Source organism: Ursus arctos, unplaced genomic scaffold (assembly GCF_023065955.2).
Source record: "Ursus arctos isolate Adak ecotype North America unplaced genomic scaffold, UrsArc2.0 scaffold_12, whole genome shotgun sequence".
NCBI classification, from domain to species: Eukaryota; Metazoa; Chordata; class Mammalia; order Carnivora; family Ursidae; genus Ursus; species Ursus arctos.
Window position 1 is genome coordinate 67,276,635 of NW_026622786.1, and position 25,240 is coordinate 67,301,874.

Below are 25,240 nucleotides of genomic sequence, written 5' to 3' on the forward strand. Positions count from 1 at the left end.
TTACCACTGATTTATTGTGTCTGATATGATTAGGCTATTTCCTGGTCTGGTAGAGACTGTTAGTTTTGCATTCCCTTTGTTCCCTTAAAATCCTTAACTACTGAGGTTTTTACATTTCTCTGTAATTCTGATACCTCCAAGGAAGTTGTGCCAGAAGTGTGCTTAGGCAAGCAGAGCCAGTAGGGCAGAGATCACGGAAAATAGCGAGGGGCCCCAAATGACTTCTCTTATATCATGAAATCTATGTCTCATCTTTCTTTTCCTGGGGACCCCTAACTCTTTCTGCTTACACCTTGAGCGACTCTATAGATTTGCAGATATAGCTGAGTTTGATCTCTTGGTGAATGGGTCTCTCAGATAGCCAAAGGAACTATGCTAAGAAATGCGATGCTTCACACCCATAACCTTGTTGCTAAATATACCTCTTTGCTTCTGCTAATATTTGCATAAACATGATCATTTGATTGCAAAATGATAAACCTTCTTTACAGCAAGGAATATCGTACCCATTTAATAGATGAGGGCTACGGTGCAATTGGTTTGTCTTCTTTCCATTCATTTCACTTTTCGAATGTGTAGCAGCCAGGCCAATGTGTAGATGACTTACCCCCACTTTCAATTCTAGAAGTGGATGTTGATTAGTCTAGGATGGGGAAATTTCTTTTTGAGAGAGCCAGTTAGTAAATATTTTAGGCTTGGTAGGCCATAACATCTCTGGCCCAATTATTCAACCCCATCGATGTAGCATGAAAGCAGCTCTAGACAATCCACACACAAATGAATATGGCTGTGTTCCAAAACAACTTTATCTAGAAAATCATGTGGTAGGGCAGACTTGCTCTGTGGCCCATAGTTTGTTGACCCCTAACCTAGAGCAGATTTCTCAACCAGGTTCCTCATTTGAACTACCCAACACAGAAAATTACTTGAATGGCTATGCTTTCCGTTCTCCCAAGGGTGCCAGGGATCTAGAGCAGTGGTTCTCAGTGCGCTGCTCAGTCCTGCTGCATTAGCTTTATCTGGGAAATCGATAGGATTGCAAAGTCTCGGGACCAATTCTGAAATCAGAGACTCTGGGAGTGGGGTTCAGCAATCTGCACTTTAACAAACCCTCCAGGAGATTCTGAACACTCAAGTTTGAGAACCATTGCTCTATAGTCTAGACGAATCAAGAAAATTTCTTCCCATTGCACAGGGGATGTAGTTAAATTCGGAGGTATTGCTAATCAGTAAATGGAATTGCTCTAATCACAGGGATTGGTTTGGAAGTGACCCAACATGGGGAAATTTTTCAAAATATTTAACAACCAGCATAGCAAGGACTCCAACCAATCAGACTAGGTGCCAGCCATAGCACCGGAACAGGGTTCTAAAGGCCCCATCTCATGCCAGGCACTAATCCTTTCCTTACTGAATCACGGAGAAGTCTACAGAGTTCTGGGGGAAGAGCCAGAGAGACGAGGTAGGGAGAGATGTTTATGGGGGAAGCGGTTATTGGGGCAGTAGCTATTTACCAACTGCATATGTAGAGAAGCAAGTTTTGCCACTCCAGTTGCATCTCTTTGGCATATTGATTATTTTTCGAGCTGGCTATTTTTAGGAAAATGTGAACACAGGAGAAGCTCTGAAAACCAAAAAGTTAACCTTTTTGTAAGAGACATTTACAAATATAAGGGAAATCTTTATTTGTAAGGTTGTCCCCCTCACTGTACCAGGAGGAGGACAATGACTAAATCTCTGAAAACTATTATCAATGGAGAAGGCAGGGACTTAAATTTGCATAACAACCTTGCTCTTGTTTATTGTTATTGTTTATTGGTAACCTCTCATAACGGCCTCCCTGTCCCCCAACATCTTCCTTTGCTTTTACACATTTTGGAGTTACTCGGTTTTCCTGGGCCTCTCATGTATACAGGAGGTATACATGTTATTGAACTTTTGTTTGTTTTTCTACTGTTAATCTGTCTCATGTCAATTTATTTCTTAGACCAGCAAGAAGACTCTTGAAGGGTAGAGGGAAATTCTTCCTCCCCAACACATGGAAATGTTCCACTATTGTAACAACTGGTACGGCTGTACCAGTGCACACCAGCGGCAAAGCTGTCCTGGTTCAATTGGCACAAGCCTCAATATTTCGCATCAGTGACTGTAGAAATCACAGCCAGCCCCTCAATCCCCGCACATGATAAGTACATGATCCATGAAAATATCAACCTAAGGGGGAAGCCAACCCAGGGAGGAGGACACAGCTGAGAGAATCAGAGAGAAATGGAGCTGCAGCCCTGAAGGAGCCACTCAAACTCAGCCTGCTCTGGCTACTCCATTCACCCAACTCAGTGTGCGTTGAATTTTCTGGCTTTTGCATCTGAAACCATGAAAAGAGGCCCAGAGAGTATAAGGAAAATCTTCTGAGGAAAATGTTTCTGAGGGCCTGATTGAACTGTTGTCCTTTCTTCCTGAAGATTTGGCTAAGGCAGACCCTCCCTTCTTCTCCAGAGCGTCTAGTGGGGGGCAGCTCGGGCACCCTTTGCCCCAGCTGTGTGTTGGGCCGGCTGTAGTGCTTGTTTATTAGCGGAATGCATCTGATCAGAGAGGCCCGCCTGACAAGTTCATTACATATCAATTTAATTAGCTGATTTACATTTAATTTACATTTCAATTAATGTCTTTAGCAACAAAACGCTGCCTTAATAGGGTAATTGCCTGTTAGGCAATATGTAAAAGAATAAATAGTCACATTCTGAGGAAGAATTCCTATTTTCAATTTTTTATTACCATAAATAACTGAAATAATTATTGCTCTTAAGGGCCACGTCCTCGTTTCCTTCTGGGCCTAATTATAAAGACTTAGTACCTCATTAAGCAAAATGGTTTTAGAGTCACAGAAAAACATTACTCTTGAATCGTGACTCATTAGTTTCGACAAAAGAGGGAAAACTGTGATGGTCGGCACATTGAGGGGACTAGGGGATTTGACAGTTAATATAGGCAAGCTTTGTCCTCCCTAAGCCACATCATGATAGCAGAAGGTGTTTCTGTTCTGCACACCTGTTGGGATATTGGTCTGAGGGACGTACAAATAGTCTCTTTTAAGTATTTCTGGAGATGAGAAGTTCAATGTCTGTTGAGGCAGACGTTATACAGCTCTGGATTTTAAAAGGTCTTTCTTATGTTAAAATCTGCCCCCCTCTTTGAACCAAAGGTAGGTGCCTGCCAGAGAAGATGTTTTGCCAGGGATATGATTATTACATAACCATAATTGTGCGATAAGAGAAACTGACCTCACAGAATACACGGGAATAGAAATGAGGTGGGAACTGTGGAAAGGAAAGCAATATGGTTTGAGAAATGGGGAGAATGAGACTCCATATTTTGAGACTTCATGATGAAAGGCTGCCATACACCCAAGGGGAATGCTAGGGGTGAGGAGGAGAGGGGTTTGAGTCTGAAGAGTCAGACACCAGTCACAGTGCAAATGGGACTGGTTTGTTCCTTGAAAAGTGGCTGGGCGTTTAAGCTGAAAGAGCAAATGCTAAGAACTGAAAACTTCAGGGCCAAAGTATGGGGTTCCTTGAGGCTCGGGTTATCCTTCCTCAAAGATCCACCGCGATCATTGCAGTCAACTCGGCAGCCGGCCCGCAGCAATGTTTTGTACTCTGTCAGGCTGTCTTCCATAGTGCCACCATGTGGGAGCAAGACGCAACAGCAGGAGAGGAACGCTGGCCCTCCGTTCTGTCTCCATTTGACTGTGAAAGCCTAACAGATGGGGTTTGAGTTTGATCTGCAGACTCTCAGAAGAATGAAGGAAGACTCAGGAAAGAAGGACTGGACTTCCAGAAAATAACTCATCTAAGAGCTGAAGGAAGGGAGAATTTTTTTATTATTAATTGGGAAAAAAGTAACCATATTTGCACCCTAACATTTTGGAAGGTTCGTTCCAGGTATATGACCCCTGATGCTAGGCTTCCCCGCTCTCGCACTAGAACCACTTTGCTTCACGTCAGCCATTTAGAAATTAAATGATAGGATTTAGATCCCCTTGGTCCCCCTTTGCTCACTCCTGAAGCTCATTTTCAAGGTAAATACCTCTAATCCCTCTTTCTTTTCTTTTTTTGGGGGGAGGGGTAGTTTTTCAGATCCATTGACACTTTAGCCACTCTCGTCTGGAAGTTATCAGATTTATTCATGGCCTTTTAAAAGCAGATACCAAAATCTGAAGGTAAACTCCAGAACCGGTCGATGCAAGGCAGGGTGAAGGGTGCTGTCAGGATGGGGTCCTCACCTCACTTTACTTGCCCTTCCTGGTATTTATCGAATAAGTTGCAAGCAGGGAGTCTCAGCCCTACCAGACCCAATGCTCTTTTTTTATTGCAAATATTTTGTAACACGTTCTTTCCTATATGAAATTCACAGAATATATAACCTGCCTACACGCGCTACTTTAAAAAAAGTACGCGTATCATTCTATCTGTAAGATGGAGGAGAAATAAAAGAGAAGTAACGTATACTAGAACAATCTCTATTTCCATATGTAAATGTGCTGGTACATAAAAAGATGTAATGAAGCGGCACATGCTTTCATCTCTCTGTAAAAGTACCTGCCTGGGAGAACTGCAAACGCAAGCTGGCTCAGTCAGGTATGTTGAACTGGAGATTCAAACACCACGGCTAGCTGGGAGGGATGTATTTTCCTAAACTCTTGGACGACTCTTTTTTAATTTGTTTTTGTTTCTTTTTGTCCAACCCTTTGTAGAGTTCTGAACAAAATAAAATGGAGTCTTCTTTTTTTATTTAGAAAAAAAAAAAAAGTTGCATTATTCTGGAAGAACTGCCCTGTATTTAAATCATGCAAAGACTTGGAGTTTATGTGTGAGATGAAGTTAGGCTATAGACTCAGGTATTTCTAAATACACCTTTCACCCATGAGAAAAGGTGAAGGGATAGGATTTGGGGAGGCTGGGCAATTCTTCGTTGTGTATGACTACCTGGCATTTCTGAATAGTTTCCACTAAGTGCCAGGAGCACCCTCCAATTATTGTGACAGCCATTTTTAAAAGACCCACATATTTCTGAAACACCCATAGGATGATATTATCTTCATAGAGTAATGTAGATTTATGCCTCAGTTTCCCTTCCTTCTGACCCCAATTGTCTTTTCAACTAAGAATTCTGTCCTGAGCCCCAGCTCCCTGCCTTCCTCTTATCAGTGCCCAGGGGCCTAGGGATATAGGACTGGTCCAGTTCCTGTATTCTCAGCTGTTCTTACTTCATAGATTACTCAGGGCTCCCGTACAGACTATCATCACACTCTGAAGATCACTGCTTTTCCTTGGCTATGAGTTTCTTTATGGAGCATGAGAAGTTCCTGTTTGTCCACTTTGGGAACTGTGGCCTCCAATGCCAGTGTCCCACCCCATTACCGCAAACGCACCATGTCTGTGCTCACTCCCAACTGCCAGCACCTGTGATTCTCCACTTTCTCCAGATGCTGGAGCCCACTCCACCCACATGGGAAGACAGACGAGAATTAACACTCAACCAATGGCTGATGGGAAAGGACAAAGACCTTAGATGGGATGGAATAACTCTAAGGTGTATATTCCACCCTGGCTCTGAGCGGGATTAAACTCCAGTCTCCCACAATAGTAATTCGTTTCCTAACATACCTTTTATTTGGCCTCCTTCTTTCTCTGATAAGTGTTTCTGGTCTCATCACCTCAGTAAACTACTTTGCTCAAATAATTGTCTGAGGGTTCTGGAAAAACCCCAAATAAGCAACTCTGGGAGAGCAGAACTTCAGGAATCCTTTTTCATATAAGATCTCCTGGGTCTCCTGTGGAGAGAGAGTGAGTGGTGCTGGAGCCTGAGGCAAATAGGATCTCATAGGACGGCCTCCAGGAGGATCTCCAGGTTTCCCAGGAACTCATCCTAAAGTAGGAGGCCTATGACTCCTGTCTTGGAATTTCTGTAGGTTTGTGGGTTGGCAAGGAGGAATCACATGTTTCACATGAGACTGGATGCTACCCTTCAACTGCCTTCCACCTTCGCCCTGAAAAACATGAACTACACTTGTCAAGAATGGATATGAGAGTCAGAAAGGGCATTTACCTTTGGTAAGCTTTATAATAACTGTTCTCAGTGGGCGGCCAGACCCTCTGCAGTCTGACTGAGAGGCTATTTTCCCCGGCTGGAGAGACTCCCCTCCGGGGATCCTTGTCAGAGGGAGAGCAGAGATGGTGGTACAAGCGAGAAACGGCTCTGAAGAACGGCGGTAATGGCGGCGGACGCTCCTTCGTTTGGGCAATAGCAGCACCAGCGGCAAGGCCCCAAAGAGGAGAGGTGAGAGCAGTCAGGGCGGCGTCCATCGCTGGCCGGCTTCAGTGGACCCTGAGGACTCCCGTAAGCACCCGGCCCCGGACTGAAGGGGCTGAAATCCCAGGGGCTCTGCTGAGGGGGAGCTTGAGTCGGAGGCCGGAACTACTGAGAACTACGCTGCGATTCACCCACAGGACGGGGTGCTATCATCTGACGGAACCCGCGGCCATTGTGCTTTGGTCAGCACATTCCAAAGGCGCCCTGTAACTTCCAGCTACACAGAGGCTTTCTGTGCCTCTTTATAGTTTATTGGCAAAGTATCAAATGTTTTCTAGGGCAAATGCTGCCGTCCGCCCAGCTGCGCGCAGCGGTCCCGCCAGCGAGGATGCTTCCGCTGGGACTCGCACTAGGGTACCTTCAGGTTTAAAAGCCGGCCTCTGAACGCGTCTCTTCATGCCCTTTCAATGCTGCAAATCAAAGAGGCACGCGGGGAAGCGCGGTGATTGGCAAACTTCCTGCCGCAGTGAGGAGAATGCAGCCCTTTGTGTGGCTAGAGCGGCTCGGGGTGAAGAGCGGGGAGGAACACAGCAGCCTACGCAGGAGGCCAGACGGCCCAGTGGACGCGCAAAGCGAATTTTCCGGCCGAGGTCAGGCTGGGATACTGATGATACTTCACCGACAACCGGCAGTAGCAGGAATCTCCTTCTTTCCAGGCCAGAGTGCTGTGGTTCCTGCTCACCCCTCTCCCTTTCCCTCCCTTTCATGTGCCTTCATTCACCGAGTGCCCAGTATCGGACAGACTGACAGCTTCATTGTGGGTTCAGGAGGCTTCAGGGCCCCTGACTTGCACCAGCCTTTCCTCTGGTACCAGGTCCACCTGCTCACCTGTTTCTGTAAATTGCACGAGGGCGAAGTGAAAGGCAGTCAGAATTCTAAGACCCGGGTCTCTTTCCACTCCAGTTTCCCCTCCACCCCACTTGCCTTTACATATGGCAGCCACGGGCATCTTGGGCATCCACCTAAAGGGAAGTTGACTTGAACTTGGGCTTCCAAGGTCATGTTTATGTGATTCACAGTCACTTCCCATGTAAAATTCAGTTATTGCTAGTCATCTCTGGCATAGGAATGGCTTCCAGGAACACTGCGACTGCCGCAGTACGGACTCAGCCAACGCTGTGACCCAAAGATGCAGGGCCTGGACGACAAAGACATCGGCAACAGATGGGTGATTCAGAGAGTGTGTGGGATGAGTACTGCACCGGGTGATGGAAAATGCCCTCGATTCTCATAGCAGCTAATACAAGAAACTTCATAAAGGTTTCCAAAAAAAAAAAAAAAAAAAGAAAGAAAAAGAAAAAAGAAAAGAAAAAAAGAAAGCATCTGAAAAAATTTACCAAACATGACCAGTGAGGAGTTGGGAAGCTAAAATCAACTTTTATGGATTCTGGAAAACAAAGACCCAATTTTGACCAATCATACTAGAAGAAAGACTGAATTATCTTTCACAAAAGTTGTTGTCCTAGGAAAAGGTAGTCAAAGAGAAAATGTAGGAAATACAAGAAGATTTATAGTGGTTATCTCAGGCAGTTACTATAAATATAATGTGATTTTTCTGGATTTTGAGATTTTTCAAATTTTGATTTGTGATTTGTTCCCTCATTTTAAATATTCACTTTTGTACTTAATTTTCCATTAATAAAGTTTATATTCTTTTTCTTAAAGGGCCCTCCCCAAATTATATAAGCTTCAGGTTTCACAAAACCCAGCACCACCGCGGCACAGTGAGAGCTGGTGGGCATAAAATAGCCAAGACCTGGCCCTTGGCTTCTAGGGTCTCACAGGCCACTGGGCCAGCTTGCTACATGAACTAACATTCAACAGAAATTAGGGACTTTACCTCACTTCCTATCTCCAACTCAGTTTCTTTTCCCTTTTATTTCCCTTTTTTTTTTTAAATTCAGATATTTGTAGGGATTTACGTGCCTTGCTTGCTCTCATGGTGCTTCCACGTCTCACTTCTCCCTCTTACATCTGAGGCATTTTCAGGGTTCCCTCCTCTCCACACCCAAACCTCAGGACTCACCCCACTTCTTTGTGTGATTCACAATTGCACTACGCTGTCCTGCTTCTGTCCTCCAGGTTTCTCTGTTCAAACCTGTACAGAGGTCTGGAAACGGTTTCCAAACAAACAGCTCGAAACAAAATTCCAGAAGAGGAATTAGGCCATCTGCATTAAGATAATTTATTTCTTCTCCACTTGATTTATCCCTGTTTCCTTTTTCTCTGACCAGCCCAGTGAGCTGTGTTCTCCTGTGCAGATTTGACAAAGTGATCAGGACATCGAGAACATAAAGAAAGATTTAAAGGCAATCATGGGCTGTGCGGAAAAGAGTTCCCTCCGGTCCCCGATCCCTGGCTGGCATGTGGTGCTGGTCTGGGTGCTGTCGGTGGTGGAGAGGGAGCGGGTGAAGAGCAAGGCCAGCTCTGTCCAAAGTCCAAAGGCTTTTTCTTCTTCTCAGTATCCACAATGCTGGGTGGCAGAGATTCGATAAATATTCTGTGAAGGGAGAAAAGAGAGTGATGGAGGGACAGAGCAGCACTGAGATTGCTTCATGTTATAGAAGCCGTCTCCCCAACCCTTTCTGGGTCTTCACTTCAAGGGAGTCTTCCACTTTTCTGTGTACGTGTTATTTCTCCTTCTCTCAGGCTCTAAGGAAGATGTGTTAGTCTACCTGTTCGAGGCCAATGCCTCCACCCGTGCCTCCAGAGTCCCCCAGAGCAGAGCTCCCATAATTCTCTTCCTGCTTCTGGGTTTCAGCCTCTAACTCTCTACTTCCTCTTTTTGCTCAGCCTAGGACCATACTCAAACTTCCTCCATCCTTAAGAGCACAGCCCCTGCCCCATCCCCCGACCACCACCTTCCAGACCACATCCCCCTGTAACTACCATCTGCACACTCCCCTTTCTTCTGCACCTGCCATCTCCTACATTGTCATTCATCTGTTAACGGAAACTTATCTAACAAAGGTCACTGATGACCAGTTTCCAAATCCATTAAGTACTTTCCATACTTATCTTACCCAACTCCTAACAGCATGGGGCACTGATGGTCATCACTGAAATTCTTCTCTTCGTTGGCTTCCAAGACACTAAACTCGGCCACTTGTTCTTATGCCTATCCATGTCTATCCCCTTCAGGGCCACAGCAAGGTGATTTCTGGGAATGGAGGCTATTGTTTCCCACATCCTCTCTCTCCCCATCAAGGACAATAAAGCCACCCCATCTCCTGTCAGACTCTCCCATTTACAATGCCCAGGCTACCGTGCCACAGCATAAGAGAGCCACTCCCCACTCCACAGTGTATCCCCAGATAAGCAAGGGCAAATGCTGTGGGAAGTCCAAGCCATGTTGAAGCCGGACAGCCGGGGAAGCCAAGGCTGAGAAAGCTAGAAGAGCAAAGATGCCGTAGGGACCGCTGAAGAGGGAGCAAGTGTGCTCTAAGCTGCTCCAAACCATTAAGTAGATCGCTGAGTGGAATCTTTGAGGAGGTAGATTCTGTCCCATTGTAAAAGAGAGCTTCGTAATAGTCTAGTCATGTGACCGTGGGAAGGGTAGCCTTGTTAACACCGGGGCCCTGCTAGCCTACGGGGCATCCTTGTATGAATTAGAAAAAAATGTGCTTCTTCCTAGCCAGCAGCTGCCTAACACAACCCAGTCCCCGCTCACTACTTTGGGCAGGTGCCCCAGTGCAGAGCGTAACTCCCACCGCCTTATGCAGTAACTCGGTGTAAGGCAGTGAGCTTTCTGTCGCTGGAAGCATCCAGCCAAGGACTAGAGAATCTGTTTTGGCTCTGTAGGGAATAATCCTGCTTATAATTCTCTACCCTTGGTTATAAAGATGCGCTAGAATTGGAGAGGAGATGAAGGGAAGAAATAGATAGAGTATGAGGGGGAGAGATGGAGAGAGACAGCAAGGTGGAGGGGGAGAGAGATGAGAGGGAAGGCAGGTGGAGGAGGAAGGGAGAGAGCCAAGGAGGCTGATCGTTTTAAGCTTGTGTCCACACATGCCCAGATCCAGCTGCATCTTCCCTGCTTTATGAGCAAATAATTTCTAGCTGTGTCTGCCAAAGATGTTAATCCCTATCCTATTATTTTTCCTGTCTTGCTTGCTGAGTCCCAAGTTTGTTTCAGGTGGTATCACGGTATGAGCCATGAGCAGTCTATGCCAGTGGTTCTCTCTCTCTTTCTTTTTTTTTTTTAAGATTTTATTTATTTATTTGACAGAGAGAGAGACAGGCAGTGAGAAAGGGAACACAAGCAGGGGGAGTGGGAGAGGAAGAAGCAGGCTCATAGCGGAGGAGCCTGATGTGGGGCTCGATCCCATAACGCCGGGATCACGCCCTAAGCTGAAGGCAGACACTTAACGACTGAGCCACCCAGGCGCCCCATATGCCAGTGGTTCTCAACCTGACTGCACAGTAGAATCCCCACCCGTACGGTTAACATACATATTTAAATTTAAAAATATATAACATATATAATAAATATATATTTACACTACATATTATTATTTGTGAAGATATATATGTATAATAGCATGTATAATATATACATAGTATATATAATAATTATATGTATGATAATCAGAATATATTATATATATGTGGGTGTGTGTATATACACATATATGCATATGCGTATACATGTAATCAGAAACCTTGGGAATGAAACCCAGGTATCTGTATTTTTTAAATTTCCCCAGATGATTCTGGTTAGGATTGAGAACCGCTGTTTCTCAGTCATGAACATCTTTTTCCCATTTGTGAAATATTCCACTTCTGGCCTCCCCTACAGCTGTAGGCGGTCACGTGACCTAGAAACTGAAGTCTGTTGGGAGGCTTCCAGAAAGCTTTTATTTTTCTATAAAAAGGGACAGGCACGACTTTCTAGTTTGTTGGTGCTACTCTTTCTCCTTTTTCCTGGTGTGAATGTGGACAGCCAGCCTGAAGACAATCAGCTTCACAAGGAAAAAAAACGCTCAATACAGTGAAAAGAAACAATAGGAAGGACCTGGGCTTTCAAACTAGGTGAGCTTCAGCCCCCCCCCCCCCCCCCCCCCCCCCGCTGGCCTGACCACCTCCAGACTTCTGGGTATAGAAGATAATTAAATATCTTTATTTTTTAAGCCACAGGTAATTGAGTTTTCTGTTATTTGCAAGTAAAAGCAATTTATCTGGGTATATTTTCTTATGATGAAAGCTATTATGATTTTTTATCCCCTTGAATAAAGAGAAGTACAGCCCATGCTAATGTTCAGAGTTCAGAAAATGAGTGTTCCTAGAATGAAAATGTGCAATGGATTTGTGATCAGTTTTTTTACTGACTTTGTTAGGCTGCTCTGGCTGCCATAGCAAAGTACCGCAGACGGAGAAGCTTAAACCACAGAAACTTATTTTCTTCAAGTTCTAGAGGCTAGAAGGCCTCCCCTCTCTCCCTAGCTTATAAATGGCGGTCTTCTCTCCCTGTGTTCACATGGTCTTTTCTGTGTGTGTGTGTGTGTGTGTGTGTGCACGTGTGTGTGCACGTGTGTGTGTGTGTCCAAATCTCCTTTCTATGAGGACATCATTGGATTGATTAGGACTCGCCCTAATAACTTCGTTTAACCTTAACAACCTCTTTAAAGATCCTGCTTCCAAAAGCAGTTACATTTTGAGGTACTGGGGGTTAAGACTTCAATAAACAAATCTTAGGGGACACAATTCAGCCCATAATACTGGTGATGAAAATTTGGCCAGGAATAGGCTATTCATGGTTGGCTTGAACCAGTGGTTCTCCATCCTGACTATAATCACCTGGAAACACCTTAAAACTATAGGTGTGTGGGCCTCACTCCCAAAGGTGCTGATTTAATTGGTCTGGGGTGGGACCAATTTTAGGTATTGTCAGCCATTATTTCTCTAAGAGTCGGTTAAACCAACTAAAGAAAAACTTCTTTATTTAAAAAGTCTGGGGTACTTCCAATTTTAGGTATTGTCAACCATTATTTCTCTAAGAATCGGTTAAACCAACTAAAGAAAAACTTCTTTATTTAAAAAGTCCCCAGAACTTTAGGGGAGAGACAAGAAGCCAACCTGTTTCTGATGGATTGAAGCTGAGAGAGGAGTACTGTTGAAGGGGGTCTTAAGTGTAGGGCTCAGGTGGCCTATTGTGTCCAGAAAATGGGGAGAAACCCAACCCATCTCCACTTTTGCTCCTACAAGAACAAGGGAAATGGAGAGATGCAGGGGTATTGGTAGCATAGCTGTTTGAGGAAGAATGCCCAGAATGGAATACCCAGGGATACCAAGGGTGGAGGGCAGTCACTCGGTGCCAATATGGTCTTATGTTTTTTGTCCACACTCTCAATTACTACGCCTGGTACATTCTCAAGGTCTGGTATTAGAATTGAATTTTGTCAAAATTCACAGGTGGCCTAGAAAGGACTGAAAGGACTGCTTACCAATCAGTGTGCTGAGAAACTATCCCCCAACAGACACTGCAGAGGCCTGGTTCATTTCCTGAGCATGACTTAAAAAGTCCTCTGAGGTCACCATTTTGTGTCATGATTTTTAAATTTGTAATTTCTGTTGCAAAATTAATTCTGGACTAGCTTAAGAAACTTACGGTCAACCTGTTTAACTTCCAACCCACCTGCAGATTCTGACTAAATCAAGTGTTGCATGAGTTTCCTCCTGCTGCGTAACAAATTGCAACAAACTTAGTGGCTTAAAACGACACAACTTCATCTGACTGTTCTGGAGGTCAGAAGCCTGAAACGAGCCGCACAGAGCTGAAATCAAGGTGTTGGCAGGACTCTTTCCTCTGGAGTCTCTAGGTGAGAATCCATTCCTTGTCTTTTCCAGTTTCTCAATGCTGTCCACATTTTTTGACTCATGGCCCCACATCACATCATCTCTCTCCCTCTGCTTCCATGATCACATTACCCTCTTTCTGAACCCTCCCGGTTCTCTTGTGATGACACCTGTACAAACCAGGATAATCTCCCCATTTCAAGATTGTTAACTTGTTCACATCTATAAAGCCCTTTTTGCCATAGAAAGTAGCATTCACAGTTCTGGGAATTGGGACGTAGATATCACTACTCAGTTTACCACAAGTACTCAGTGTTCCAGATGCTTACACCTTATTTGTTACAGATAGAAATAAACGGTACCTACATCAGAATCCCCTTTCTCCCACAACAACTATGTGGATCCGGTACCACAGAAGGACCCTTCGTTCAGAAATTCTTCCCTAGGGTCAATGCCTAGGCTTACAGTCAAGGCAATGGTACTAGCCTCCTGGGGAGCCTTGTGCATTGGGCCCAGGCCCTTATTTTTCCTGAAATGGAGAAAGTCCACCAGGTTGGAAGCAATGCCCAATTCCAGAAGGCTCAGCTTGTAACTAGGGCTCAGAATTTTTACAGTATGCTCTCCTATTCCTTCCTCTTACTTTTCAAAAACAAGCTGGCCTGTTACATGTCCATTTTCCTTAAGGTTGTTATTTCCAAGAAATTGGAAATGAACCCTCATTTGCTTATTTTCTCAAGCTTAATCAGAGGAATGGAAATCTAATTATTATTGACTGGGCTAGCATGTCTTACATAGGGAGACAAGATTAATAAAACAAAACATTCTTCTGGGTATGTATTATTCTGGTTGCACAGTGCATTTCAAGCCCAAACACTTTTCCAAGGAGTACAATTCATATAAGAAAATTCTTTTTTTTTTTTAATTAAAGTGTAGTTGACACAACATAAGAAAATTCTTACTACAGGATGGTTCCTGCTTGATCTTTTTATTCCAAACTATTTCAGAAATTTTTATTTTTACTTTTTTATTATTATTTTTTAATTTTTTTTAGGATTAACTTTAAGTGTCTTTTATTCCTATCAGAAAGTTTTAAAGTCTTGTTTCTCTTAAACTTTCTTACCATTCTCAGTGATAAGTCAGCCCACAGTCAGGTGTTAGAAGTTTAGAGACAGTTGTACTTTACAATATATAGGATCATACTGAGAATCAAGTTAAACGACAGAAACCTGCCTTTGAGAACACACATCTTTTCAAATGCAAGATCATGATGACATATTATACATAACATCTATTCGATTAAAATAACAATCACTGTTGTTACATTTATTTGGTTGTATTTTTTCTTAAACTGATGGCTATTTTGTTACTGATAACATTAAAATAATAAATAGTGAGAAGCAGCATTTTATAGCAGGAGAAGGGCAGACATAGGTTCAAGTGCCTGCTGTGCCAGGTACTAATAGTGTGAGTATGGGCACGTTAATTTACTCTGCGCTGGTTTCCTCATTTATTAAATGGGGACACATATACCTTCCTTGTAGAGATGTTTAAGGTGTATAATTATCCATCTAAAGTACCTTGTACAATGCCTGATATTAAATGAACTGTCACTGAACAGTTACTATGGCTGTTATCATTGTTAATAGTCTCGTGACTAATGAAGACACTGACTTTGTTAGAAATCCATTCCCTTATGGAGATTGAACGTGAATGAAAGACAATAGAAGTCTTTAAAAATGCCTCTAGCCTTCTGGCCATTTGGCCAGGGAGCCTGAGTTATCATCCTCACTTCATATATGAGAAGTAGACATATAAAAGGGGGGACAAAAGGCTCTAATTTATTCTCTCAAAGTATTCATCAAATGAGGAAGGATTTCTGGGAAAGATTAAGAGCTTACCTTTTTTATTGGACTTATTTCCCATAAAGTTTCATACAGGATGAAAGGAGGGGAAGTGCAGAAGCATACTATTTCTGTTTTATCTGCGACCTGTGATGATAAATCTTCCTGAGACATCATTAATTATAGTGGTGCCATTCACAACGCTGCAGTTTGGACCTATTAGAATTTTCACCCCAAATCTCATGCCTGGGGCTTAGTAATTCGCAGCCGAATTTTTGTATGAGGCTGAAACTTGAAGGCTATGACAGAGGGGGAACATCCTTAAACTAATTGCTATAGACTGAATGTTTGTGTCCACCTCCAAGTTCATATGTTGAAATCCTAATCCCCATTGTGGTGGTATTTGTGGGTGGAGCCTTGGAGAGGTAGTTAGGTCATGAGGATGAGCCCTCATGAATGCAATTAGTGCTCTTATAAAAGAGACCCCAGTGAGCTTTCTCACCCTCTTCCCTGTATGAGAATAACATAAGAAAGGGGCCATCTGCAGCTCAGAAGAGGGCTCTCACCAGAGCTCAACTGTGCTGGCCCCCTGATCTTGACTTCCAGCTCCCAGAACTGTGAGAAATAAATTTCTACTGTTTATAAGTCACTATGGTGGCCACGGTGCTCTGTTACAGCAGCCCACGCTGAAAAGACAGGTGCTGTGCACAGAAAGCCCAGAAACCTATGAGGGGTTTCCCAGAAAGTTCAAGGCTGAGGGATGAGCTTTACAGGCACAGGGTGAGATCACCAGAGACTTGCCAGTTAGCAGCTGCCGTAGGGTTGGGAGCAGAACAGAAATGCTGTACTGGGTTCAGGCTGTACTGGGGATGTTGGAGTACCGAACATTCCACGGTGGAGAGATCTTTTTAGCACTTTGGATAATACTTCTGGAATCCAGCTGATGCACTCTAGCAGAAAGAAACAATATCCTAGGTGAGGGCTACACTAGACTCACCTGAACAAAGTCTACAACCGAGCCTGTTGTAGACAGAGTTTGGAAGAGACAGAGTTTGGAAGTTGAGTCCTACCAAGTTAGATGGGCTTTAAGAACATCTTGGGCTTTGCACGTATTTGTACTAGTGAAGTACATCACTAAGTCTGTATAAGTTTAAGGTAATCACCCCATAATTAAACTGCCAGTTAAAATAAGAATCAATACTCCTCAGAAAAAAATAATAGAATCCAGGTTCTTACACTGTGTTATTCAAAATATGCAGTGTTCAATAAGAAAAATCACTAGACATACAGAGAAACAATAAAATGCATTGCATAGTTATGAAAACATTCAGTTAGTCAGAAGCAGACTTGACATGGCACAGATGTTGGTATAACATATATAGACTTTAAGGCAGCTATCATAAATAGTTTCAAGGAAATAAAGAAGGATACATTCAAAGGGTAAAGGAAAATACGGTCCTGATGAGTAACCAAATAGGGAATCTCAGGAGTCATGTGAAAACAGAAGAAAAGAAAAAGACCACGTGGAAATTTTAGAACTGAATAATACATTAACTGAAATGAAAAATTCACTGGATGGTGGGAGTATAGATTGGCATGGCATTCGGACAGCAACTTGAAATTTTTTGGTTCAACCAAGGCTATTCATACTCCATGACTTTCTTCTGTTCATCATATGCCATATGGAAAATTAAAAACACTTAAGCACAAACTGGGGAAGATATTTGTTAGCACACATAATTGATGAAGCATTAGTAGCCAGGATATATAAAGAACTCCTATAAATCAGTGAGTGAGAGAGAGAGTGCGCGAGCAAGGGAGCAAGAGAGAAAGCGAGCAAGAGAAAAACAATCTAACCAAAAAAATAGCAAGAGAACTAGTAGGCAGCTTCTAAAGAGAAAATGGCAAGACTAATAAAACCATGAAAAGGAGCTGAATCTCAACAATAATAAGAGATGCAAAAAAAATCCACAATGAGATCCCTGGACTAGGTACACTCAAATATACAAATACTAAAAATCTAAACAATACCAAATGTTGGTGAGGATGTGGGAAAATAAGAACTCTTAAACACTCCCAGCAGGAACATAAATTGGTACAACTACTTTGGAAGATGGTGTGGCATTACCAATTAAAATCTCTCATGTACAAAACCTAATACCTAGTTAATCCACTCCCACTGGAACAAGCATGCACTAGTTGACATGTACTAGAATGTTCATAACAACATTGTTAGTCATAGCTAAAAATGGAAACAGTGCCAGTGACCATCAATAGTAAAAAGAATAAATAAATATTCAATGTATTGGAGTGCGATCCAACAATAAAAAACTTCAGCTACGTAGCATCGATACTGGGTGAATTCCACGACGTAGTAGTAAGAGAAGCAAGTCACAGAAAAATGCTAGTATAATTTCATTTATAGAACATTAACAAAAGGAAACTAAAATCATCTAGTTTAGAAATGCACACCTGAGGGGTGTTCATTAGGTTAAGCATCTGACTCTTGACTTCGACTCAGGTCATGATTTCAGGGTTGTGAGATCGAGCCCCATGTCTGGCTCCATTCTGTGTGTGGAGCCTGCTTAAGATTCTCTCTCTCCCTCTCCCTTTGCCCATCCCCCCCAAAAATTTAAAAAGAAATGCATACATAAAAAGCAAAAGTATTTAGAAAAGTAAGGGAATTATTGTAACAAAAGTGGGGGGGGGGTTCTCCCAGGGCAAGGAAGAATATGCAATGGTTGGGGCAATCCTAAGGTGCTAGTAATGTTCTATTTCTTAACCTGTGTGTTAGTTGCACAGTTTTTCGCTTTATTGTTTGAAAGGAACATATTTTATACACTTCTCTATGTATAATGTATTTCACAATAAAAATTATTTTTAAAAAGACTGGATTGGACAATCTCTTAGATTCTTGTCATCTTTGATGGTTTATGGCCTAAGCCCTTCCCAAATGGATTTATTGTTGGCCCTACATTGACAGTTCGATTTAAGCAATATACATTGAGATGCATATGCAGTGAATTGGGGAACCTTGAAGAGAGAGGGGGACACACTAACAGAATCACAGAGTAAGAAACTAGGAAGAGGAACATGATCTAATTCACGCTTCAGTTCTCAGAGAGGCAACGGATTTTACATGAAAGGTCCTGAGTTCCGGTCCTGGTTCTACCTTCTCTGGGCAAGCCTCTTCTCTAATCTTCAATTTCTCATGCTGGCTTCGTAAACCATACTGTGAAATTCAAATAGAGAACCAATAATAATTATTCTTCTTTTACACTTGGGGAAACTGAGGCCACACTGGGACTCCGCTAGCCCAAGGTGCCATCGCCACCTTGGAACTCAGGGCTCCTGAATCCAACTCCCTGACCCACTGTCCCACTACACAAACAGCTAGCTATTCTCTCCTTTGTCTGGCTTTGAGCCCACAGTTTGATGTCATAGAAGAACTGCCCCGCCCCACCCCGCTCCTTCGGAAGCCACGCCTCCTCGCGTGGCCCCGCCTCTGGCGTTCGCCGAGCCCCGCCCCCGGCCTCTAGCCCTGGAGTGGCGGCTCCGGCGATTCCCCGCCCCGCCTCTCTTCCGGCCCCGCCCCGCCTGGCTGCCATGACAACGAGTCCGCGCCCAGCGCACAGCTGCTGCTCGGGCGGGACCCAGGCTGGACCGCGGGCCCCGGCCTGGGGGCCACAGCTGCCACCGCCGCCGCCACCTCGTCTCCTCCCCGTCCCCGCCCCGCCCCGCGTCTCCTCGTCTCACTCGGGCCCGCGGCCGGGGTCCCTCCCCGCCGCCCCACCCCGCGCGGATGCCGAAGGTGAAGGCGCTGCAATGCGCCCTGGCGCTGGAGATCCGCTCTGTGAGTACCGGTCGCACCCCCCACCCCCGCCGCCTGGGAGTCGCCGAGCCTCCGGCATTTACTCGGGGACGCCTCCCTCGTTCACCTCCTTAACCCCGAGTCACTTCAAAACCTCCTTCACCCTCCGAATCATCCCTCGGGAGCCTTGACCCGTGTCACCTCTGTCTCCTCCCTCTTCAAAATGCTGAAGGCCCTCCCACTCCAGCCACGCAGAGCTCTATCCCCTCCACGCCCCCACCTCGGCTGTCCCAGCTTCCAGTTTGGGTTCCATCAGATCATTTCCAAACCACTTCAGAAAGCCCCTCCTCTCCTGCCCCTAACTTTCCAGTGAATTGGGTTGGGGAGCGTCTCTTTAAATTCCTCTTCTCTGCTCTTGTCTTAAAGAGTTATCTTAGAGAGCCCCGTTTCTCTCCCGTCGTCAAGGGGGACTTTTCTTCCCAAATCACTGCAGGCAGATTCTTTCAGACAAATTTCCAAGCTTCTGATTGGTGAAGGAGCCTTTACTCTCAGTAAAGGCTGAATGTGGAATCCTCACACCCAGCAACCAAATTGTGTCAGCATTGCACAAAGCACCTGACCGTCTCCCCCAGGGCCAGCCCCTCAGAAACCATTTCAGGTTCCTCCAATCCCCAGACCCTCCTGGAGGTGAGACGGATCCCTTACCCTTCTTGTCACTGCAAGAAAGGCTCCAACTTTTACAGAGAAACTACTCATTCTTTGAACTTGCTGGAGAGGACCAGCCACCCCACCCCCAGTCACTCTCCAGACCTGCTCAAGAGGATCCTGTCCCAGACCTGCTGTGGAAATCCAACTGAGGCATTGAACCCCCATGTCCTTCCTTAAGTGAAGAAGGAGGTTGGGCCTCCCCATGATATGAGAAACCTCCATCCCTCTTAATCATTTCAGAAGACCCTTCCAAGGGTTTTTGAACTCCCTCCTCTTCACTTTTTACAGAACCCTCTCATTCTTGTTGTCAGACGAAAGCTCCAGCTTGTCTCTTCTAGAGGAAATACCCAGAGAAGCTTTCCACACTCTCATTTCAGACGGGCCAGCAGTCGTACCAAAATTCCATTCAGACCCTTTTCTGTCCTTCCACCTCTCCTAAGCCTTCTATCTCTCAACTCTTTGATCTCCCAGCAAAACAGGGGGCAGGTATGTATGTGTGAGGGTACTTAAGTATCCTACACCAGGCCTCTGAGTGCTGCACCAAGAAGCCCTCCCCACTTCTTCCTGCAGGCATGGCTTCTTTCTCCACTTAACCCACCCTTGGCCATCCCCTGCTTTCCTGGCTGTTCTAACTCGCATTAGAATGAGGCCACTGTAACACAGTCCGAGTTACCTCCACGAAAGTCACAAGACAGTTCTAGATCTTTTGTTAGGTCTTAAAGAAGGCAAGGCTGGGTAGGGCAGAGGGTGAAGGAGAAGAATGTTTCTGGCACTCTTCGTTTATCTCTAAACCCGCAGAGATTTTACTCTGCTGCGTGGGAAACTACAGCCCTAGCTTCGGATATTTTCATACACAGCTGCCAAAGATTAGCAACTTCTTTGTAAAGTAAAAGATTCCTTTAGCAAAAGCATACACGAAGCCTCCTAAATGGCCTGGCCTGGAGCAGTTCGAACTCCTCCTGGTGCGGCCTCACCAGACTTTGCTACTGGCCGCCGCTTCCTCCTCTGCCGGCCAATAGGGGTCAGCAGCGCAGCGGGGGCAGCTGCCTGACTGGCGGGCGGCTCCTTCCCGTCCTCTGCCAACAGGATCGTCAAGAGGAAATACTTCGTTGTAACTGATTACTGCCCAGAGGAGTTGCAGAAATACTTTTGATTTCAGTCCCTTTCTTGCTCCGCGTTGGTTGTGCTGCAGAAAGTGAATTTAGTACAATGGAGCTCTGTGTTCACTGAAGCTGAAGCATTTATGCAGGTGGAAACATTTCTATTTAACTTTTTTTCAACAAACACTTGAGTCACAGAATTTTACAGTTCTAAGAATCTTAGATGTCATTGAATTTAATTCGTTTCACAGGCGAGGCTCAGCACGGCTAATTTTTTGTTTAGGGTTGCACAACTACTTAGGGGCAGATCTGCAAGAAGATGCTAAGTTTTCTGACCAGCAAAAGGCCTGTTAAATGGCTCTGATGCTGAGAAGGAGCAAAAAAGACCATTAGCAACCACACGTGTTAAGCAAGCTTGAGTAATTTGGCTTTGATTGAATAGACGAATTATGTGACCGTAGATACTTTTAGCATCTTCTTTTAAATTTTAGTTTTTTCTTTTCAGTTTAATTTTTTATGTTTACATGGTATAAAAGTCAAAACCTACAAAATGATATACTCAGAGCAGTCTCACATCCAGCTCTGCCTCCTCAAACTTATTTCCCATCCATACTCATCTGCTGTAGGTAATCATTTTTATTGGTTTCTGAATTATTCTTCTAGTGTTTCCTTTTTTTTTTTTAAAGATTTTATTTATTTATTTGACAGAGAGAGAGACAGCCAGTGAGAGAGGGAACACAAGCAGGGGGAGTGGGAGAGGAAGAAGCAGGCTCCCAGCAGAGGAGCCTGATGCGGGGCTCGATCCCAGAACGCCGGGATCATGCCCTGAGCCGAAGGCAGACGCTTAATGACTGCGCCACCCAGGCGCCCCTAGTATTTCCTTTTGTAATAACCAAATAGATACATAGACACACCATTCCCTTCACATGTATTTTTTCTTTGCTTCTTTTCTTATGTAGTAGGTAGCATATTATATAAACTATTCTGTACTTTGCTGTTTTTCTTCACTCAATATATCTTGGTGATCACTCTGTATCTATAAAAAGTTGGCATCTTTATTTTCCAACTTTTTATTGACATTTTTCAAACATAAAGAGTAGTTGGAAGAATAGTACAATGAACGACTATATCCCACGGCCTATGTACATTAATTTGATTTATCTGTACATAAGTATATGTGTATGTACAAAATAAATGTGGCTTTTTTACTGAAAATTTAGAAGTAAATTGTTGGTATCATAGAACACCACTCCTAAATACTTCTACATAGATCTTCTAAAAATAAGCACATTGTTCTGCATAACCACCATACTGTTACTACACTTCAGATCATGAGTGACAATTTCTCAATGGCTAGTGCACATTCAGGTCTTCCCAGTTGTCCCACAAATAACTTTCATAGTTAATTTTTTAAAACCAGGATCCAGTCAAGGTTTACATGTTGCATTTGGTTGTTAGGTCTTTTAAGTCCATTTTAATATAGAGTTCTTCTACTTTTTCATTCCTGTGATCTTTCCTTCCCCCCCCCACCTCCCAAATCCCCCCCAGTGGATTTAGATAAATTCATACACTCATGTAATCATTACTTAGGTCAAGAATTAGCTCACTTCTGTCACCCTAGGAAATTCCCTTGTGCCCCTGTCAAGCCCCATGAAGAGAGAACTACTATCTGATTTCTATTACCATAGATTAGTTTGCCAGTATGTGAATTTCATATTAAATGGAATCATTCAGTATGTAAATTTTGTGTCTGGCTTCATTTGCTCAGCATATTTTTGAGATTTATTTTCCAACTTTTTATTGACATTTTTCAAACCTACAGAGTAGTTGGAAGACTAGTACAATAAGTGACTATATCCCACGCCCTATGCACATTGATTTATCTGTACATAAGTATATGTGTATGTATATACACAACCATCATGTTACTGTGCGTGTCAGTAGTTTATTCCTTTATATTGTATGTGTATACGGCAACATTTTTAGCCATTCTCTAGACATTTGGGTTGTTACCAAGTGGTGGTTGTCATGGATAAAGCTACTATGGACATTCATTCTTGTAAAAATCTTTCTGTGTATATTACCTTTGAAGAGACCGTGCTCAGATATAGAATATCCCATGTCGTGTTATTGTCTGAGTTTTTTCCCTTTGTGGTGACATTTAATTTGTTTCTAATTCCTTTTAACTGGAAATTAGATGTTTTACCTCTATGTACCTGTTGAAAGTGTGACACTCCATTCTCCTTTCCCCCCACCCTCTCCACGATTGTTTTCTGCTGCAGTCTTGTATTGGTAGTAATCTCATGGTTAATACTGTGGTAATATGAGAGCAAGAACATAGTAAAGATGCAAGGTTTTACTTTTTTTTAATTTTTATTTTTTTAAGATTTTATTTATTTATTTGACAGAGAGAGAGACAGCCAGTGAGAGAGGGAACACAAGCAGGGGGAGTGGGAGAGGAAGAAGCAGTCTCCCAGCATAGGAGCCTGATGTGGGGCTCGATCCCAGGACCCTGGGATCATGCCCTGAGCGGCACGCTTAACGACTGAGCCACCCAGGCGCCCCAAGATGCAAGGTTTTAATGTATAACACAACATTTTGTGTTGCTCCACAGAGCTATGTGACTTGAGAGAATATATATTGCTAGGAAGAAAGTGTGACTTTTCTCAATCTTTGGAGAATGATAGGCCAAGTAACTTGTTTTTCAAGAGCAGCAAAAGAATTACATTTCCTACTACTTACACTTTTAATAGTTGATACATCTTATCTATGATATGAAAAAGTATTTTTGCTGCTTCTTCTCTTTACCTTCTTTTTGTTACTTAGTAGTTCAGTTTTCATGAGATTATTTGGGAGAATGGAAGAAATTCGAGAGAGAAAAATAAAGCCAGTGCCTGGACAATGAGACCAGCCAATTTGCTTTACCTGAATAGTGGCAGTTTGAGGTTAGTTTATATATGTAATTCCTGGATTTTCTTCTCTATACTCCCTTCACCTTGTTACCTCATCAAATTATTGGTAACATTGGGGCAAACAGATCTGGGTCCTTTTTGATCGCTACTCATCTGAACATTTGTGATCCTTATCCAGGTTTCTGTGATGTCTCACAATTGTGCTACAGTTGGTGGTAAATTTCCTTGAAATATAGACGTTTAAAAACTTTAATAAAATACTTGAACCTTACAGAAAAAATAAAACTGAATACTCTGATTCCACCCTCCCCACACCCTGATTTCACAAATGCTACATTTTACATGTTTGCTGCAGATTTTGTTTTTAAGAACTAAAATGGTACAGATACAGTTAAGGCCCCTTTGTACACCTTCCTGACCCCAGTTTTTCTCCTTCCCTTCCTAGAGGTAAGGTAATCAATATCTTGAAGTTTGAGTGTATTATTTTTATTCTGGTTTTGTACTTTTACTATATATTTGTGTGTGTCTGTGTGCTGCTTGTATTATTATTTTGTTTTAAAACTTTACAGAAATGGTATTACTCTATGTATCTTTCTGCATACCTGGTTTTTCCAGTTCAGTTTTCAAAATTTGTCAGTGTTGATTCTTGCAGATCAAGTTCATTTCCTTAATTGCTATATAATACTGTTTATTTTTATAATAATGATTAATTTATATTCTTTTATTGATAGACTTTTAAATGCCAGTGAAATTTGTTGGGCTGCTTTTGTTTACTTCAGTGTTTGGGGGCCCTGTTGGTCTTAATTGTCTAGTATTCTGCGTGACTTCAGTGTCCTATTGCATATGTAGATGAAAACATGCATATAATTATTAGAGGTTAAGAATCTGTTTTATGTATAAACACGAAGTTTTGGGGTTTTTTTTGCAAGGTGGTAAAATACAGGGAATTTTCTAGGAATACAATTACAATGTAAATTGAGGAAAGAGTATAGTTAGTTTTGTTTGAAATTCTGCTAAGAATTTACTTCTTTGGAAAATCGTGGCACCAAAGGCAGCACTGTTTGAGTTCGAGTTGCCAGTATGGGCACCTGTCATTCTGCTTTAGAAACTGTCCGTTTTACTTAGATTCCGTGTATAGGTGCAAATACTCTGTCTTCTAGCTTAGTCCGGCCACAGCATTTACATATAGAAATAGATCTTTTAATATAAATTTTTTCTGTGGTTTTTTGTTTGTTTGTTTGTTTTAGTTAGGGCATTGGTTTATTTTTTAGTCACATGTATGGGTAAATTGCAAACTGTCTTTTGAAAAGGAGGGTTTTGGATCTTATACAATACAGACCCAGTGCTCCAGGCACTAGATTTAGTGGAAGTGCGGAGGCTCGGGCAATGGTGTTAGTTTCACAGGGCTACTATAACAAATTTCCACAAACGACGTCTTAAGACAACAGAAATTTATTACCTTGCGTTTCTGGAGGGCAGAAGTCCAAGATAAAAGTTCAGCAGGGCAATACTCCTTCAGAAAGCTCTGGGGGGGGGGGTTGGTAGGGGGTGCAGGGGTGGGGGTGGGGAGTAGAGGGGCGGGGGGTGTGGGATTGGGATTCTTTCTTGTTCTTCCAGTTCCTGATGTCTCCAGGCATTTCTTGGTTTGTGGCTGTGTAAACCAATCTCTAATCCAAGAGGTTTCATCTGTGAATAGCCGGT

General features: G+C 43.2%; 1 protein-coding gene across 4 annotated transcripts in view; it reads left to right on the forward strand.

The window, feature by feature from the left end:
* Positions 1–18,620: 18,620 nt before the first annotated feature.
* The window catches only part of SPATA6 (spermatogenesis associated 6), a 151,880-nt gene continuing 145,260 nt past the window's right edge, over positions 18,621–25,240 (forward strand). For 2 of the 4 annotated variants that reach the window (XM_026498147.4, XM_048220349.2), the window contains exon 1: positions 18,631–18,861. In XM_026498147.4, coding sequence (XP_026353932.1) covers positions 18,811–18,861 — 51 coding nt within the window. In that variant the 5' untranslated portion in view covers positions 18,631–18,810. Of the gene's footprint in view, positions 18,862–25,240 lie in introns of all 4 variants that reach the window. The other 2 variants (XM_026498145.4, XM_026498146.4) reach the window with 2 other exon arrangements.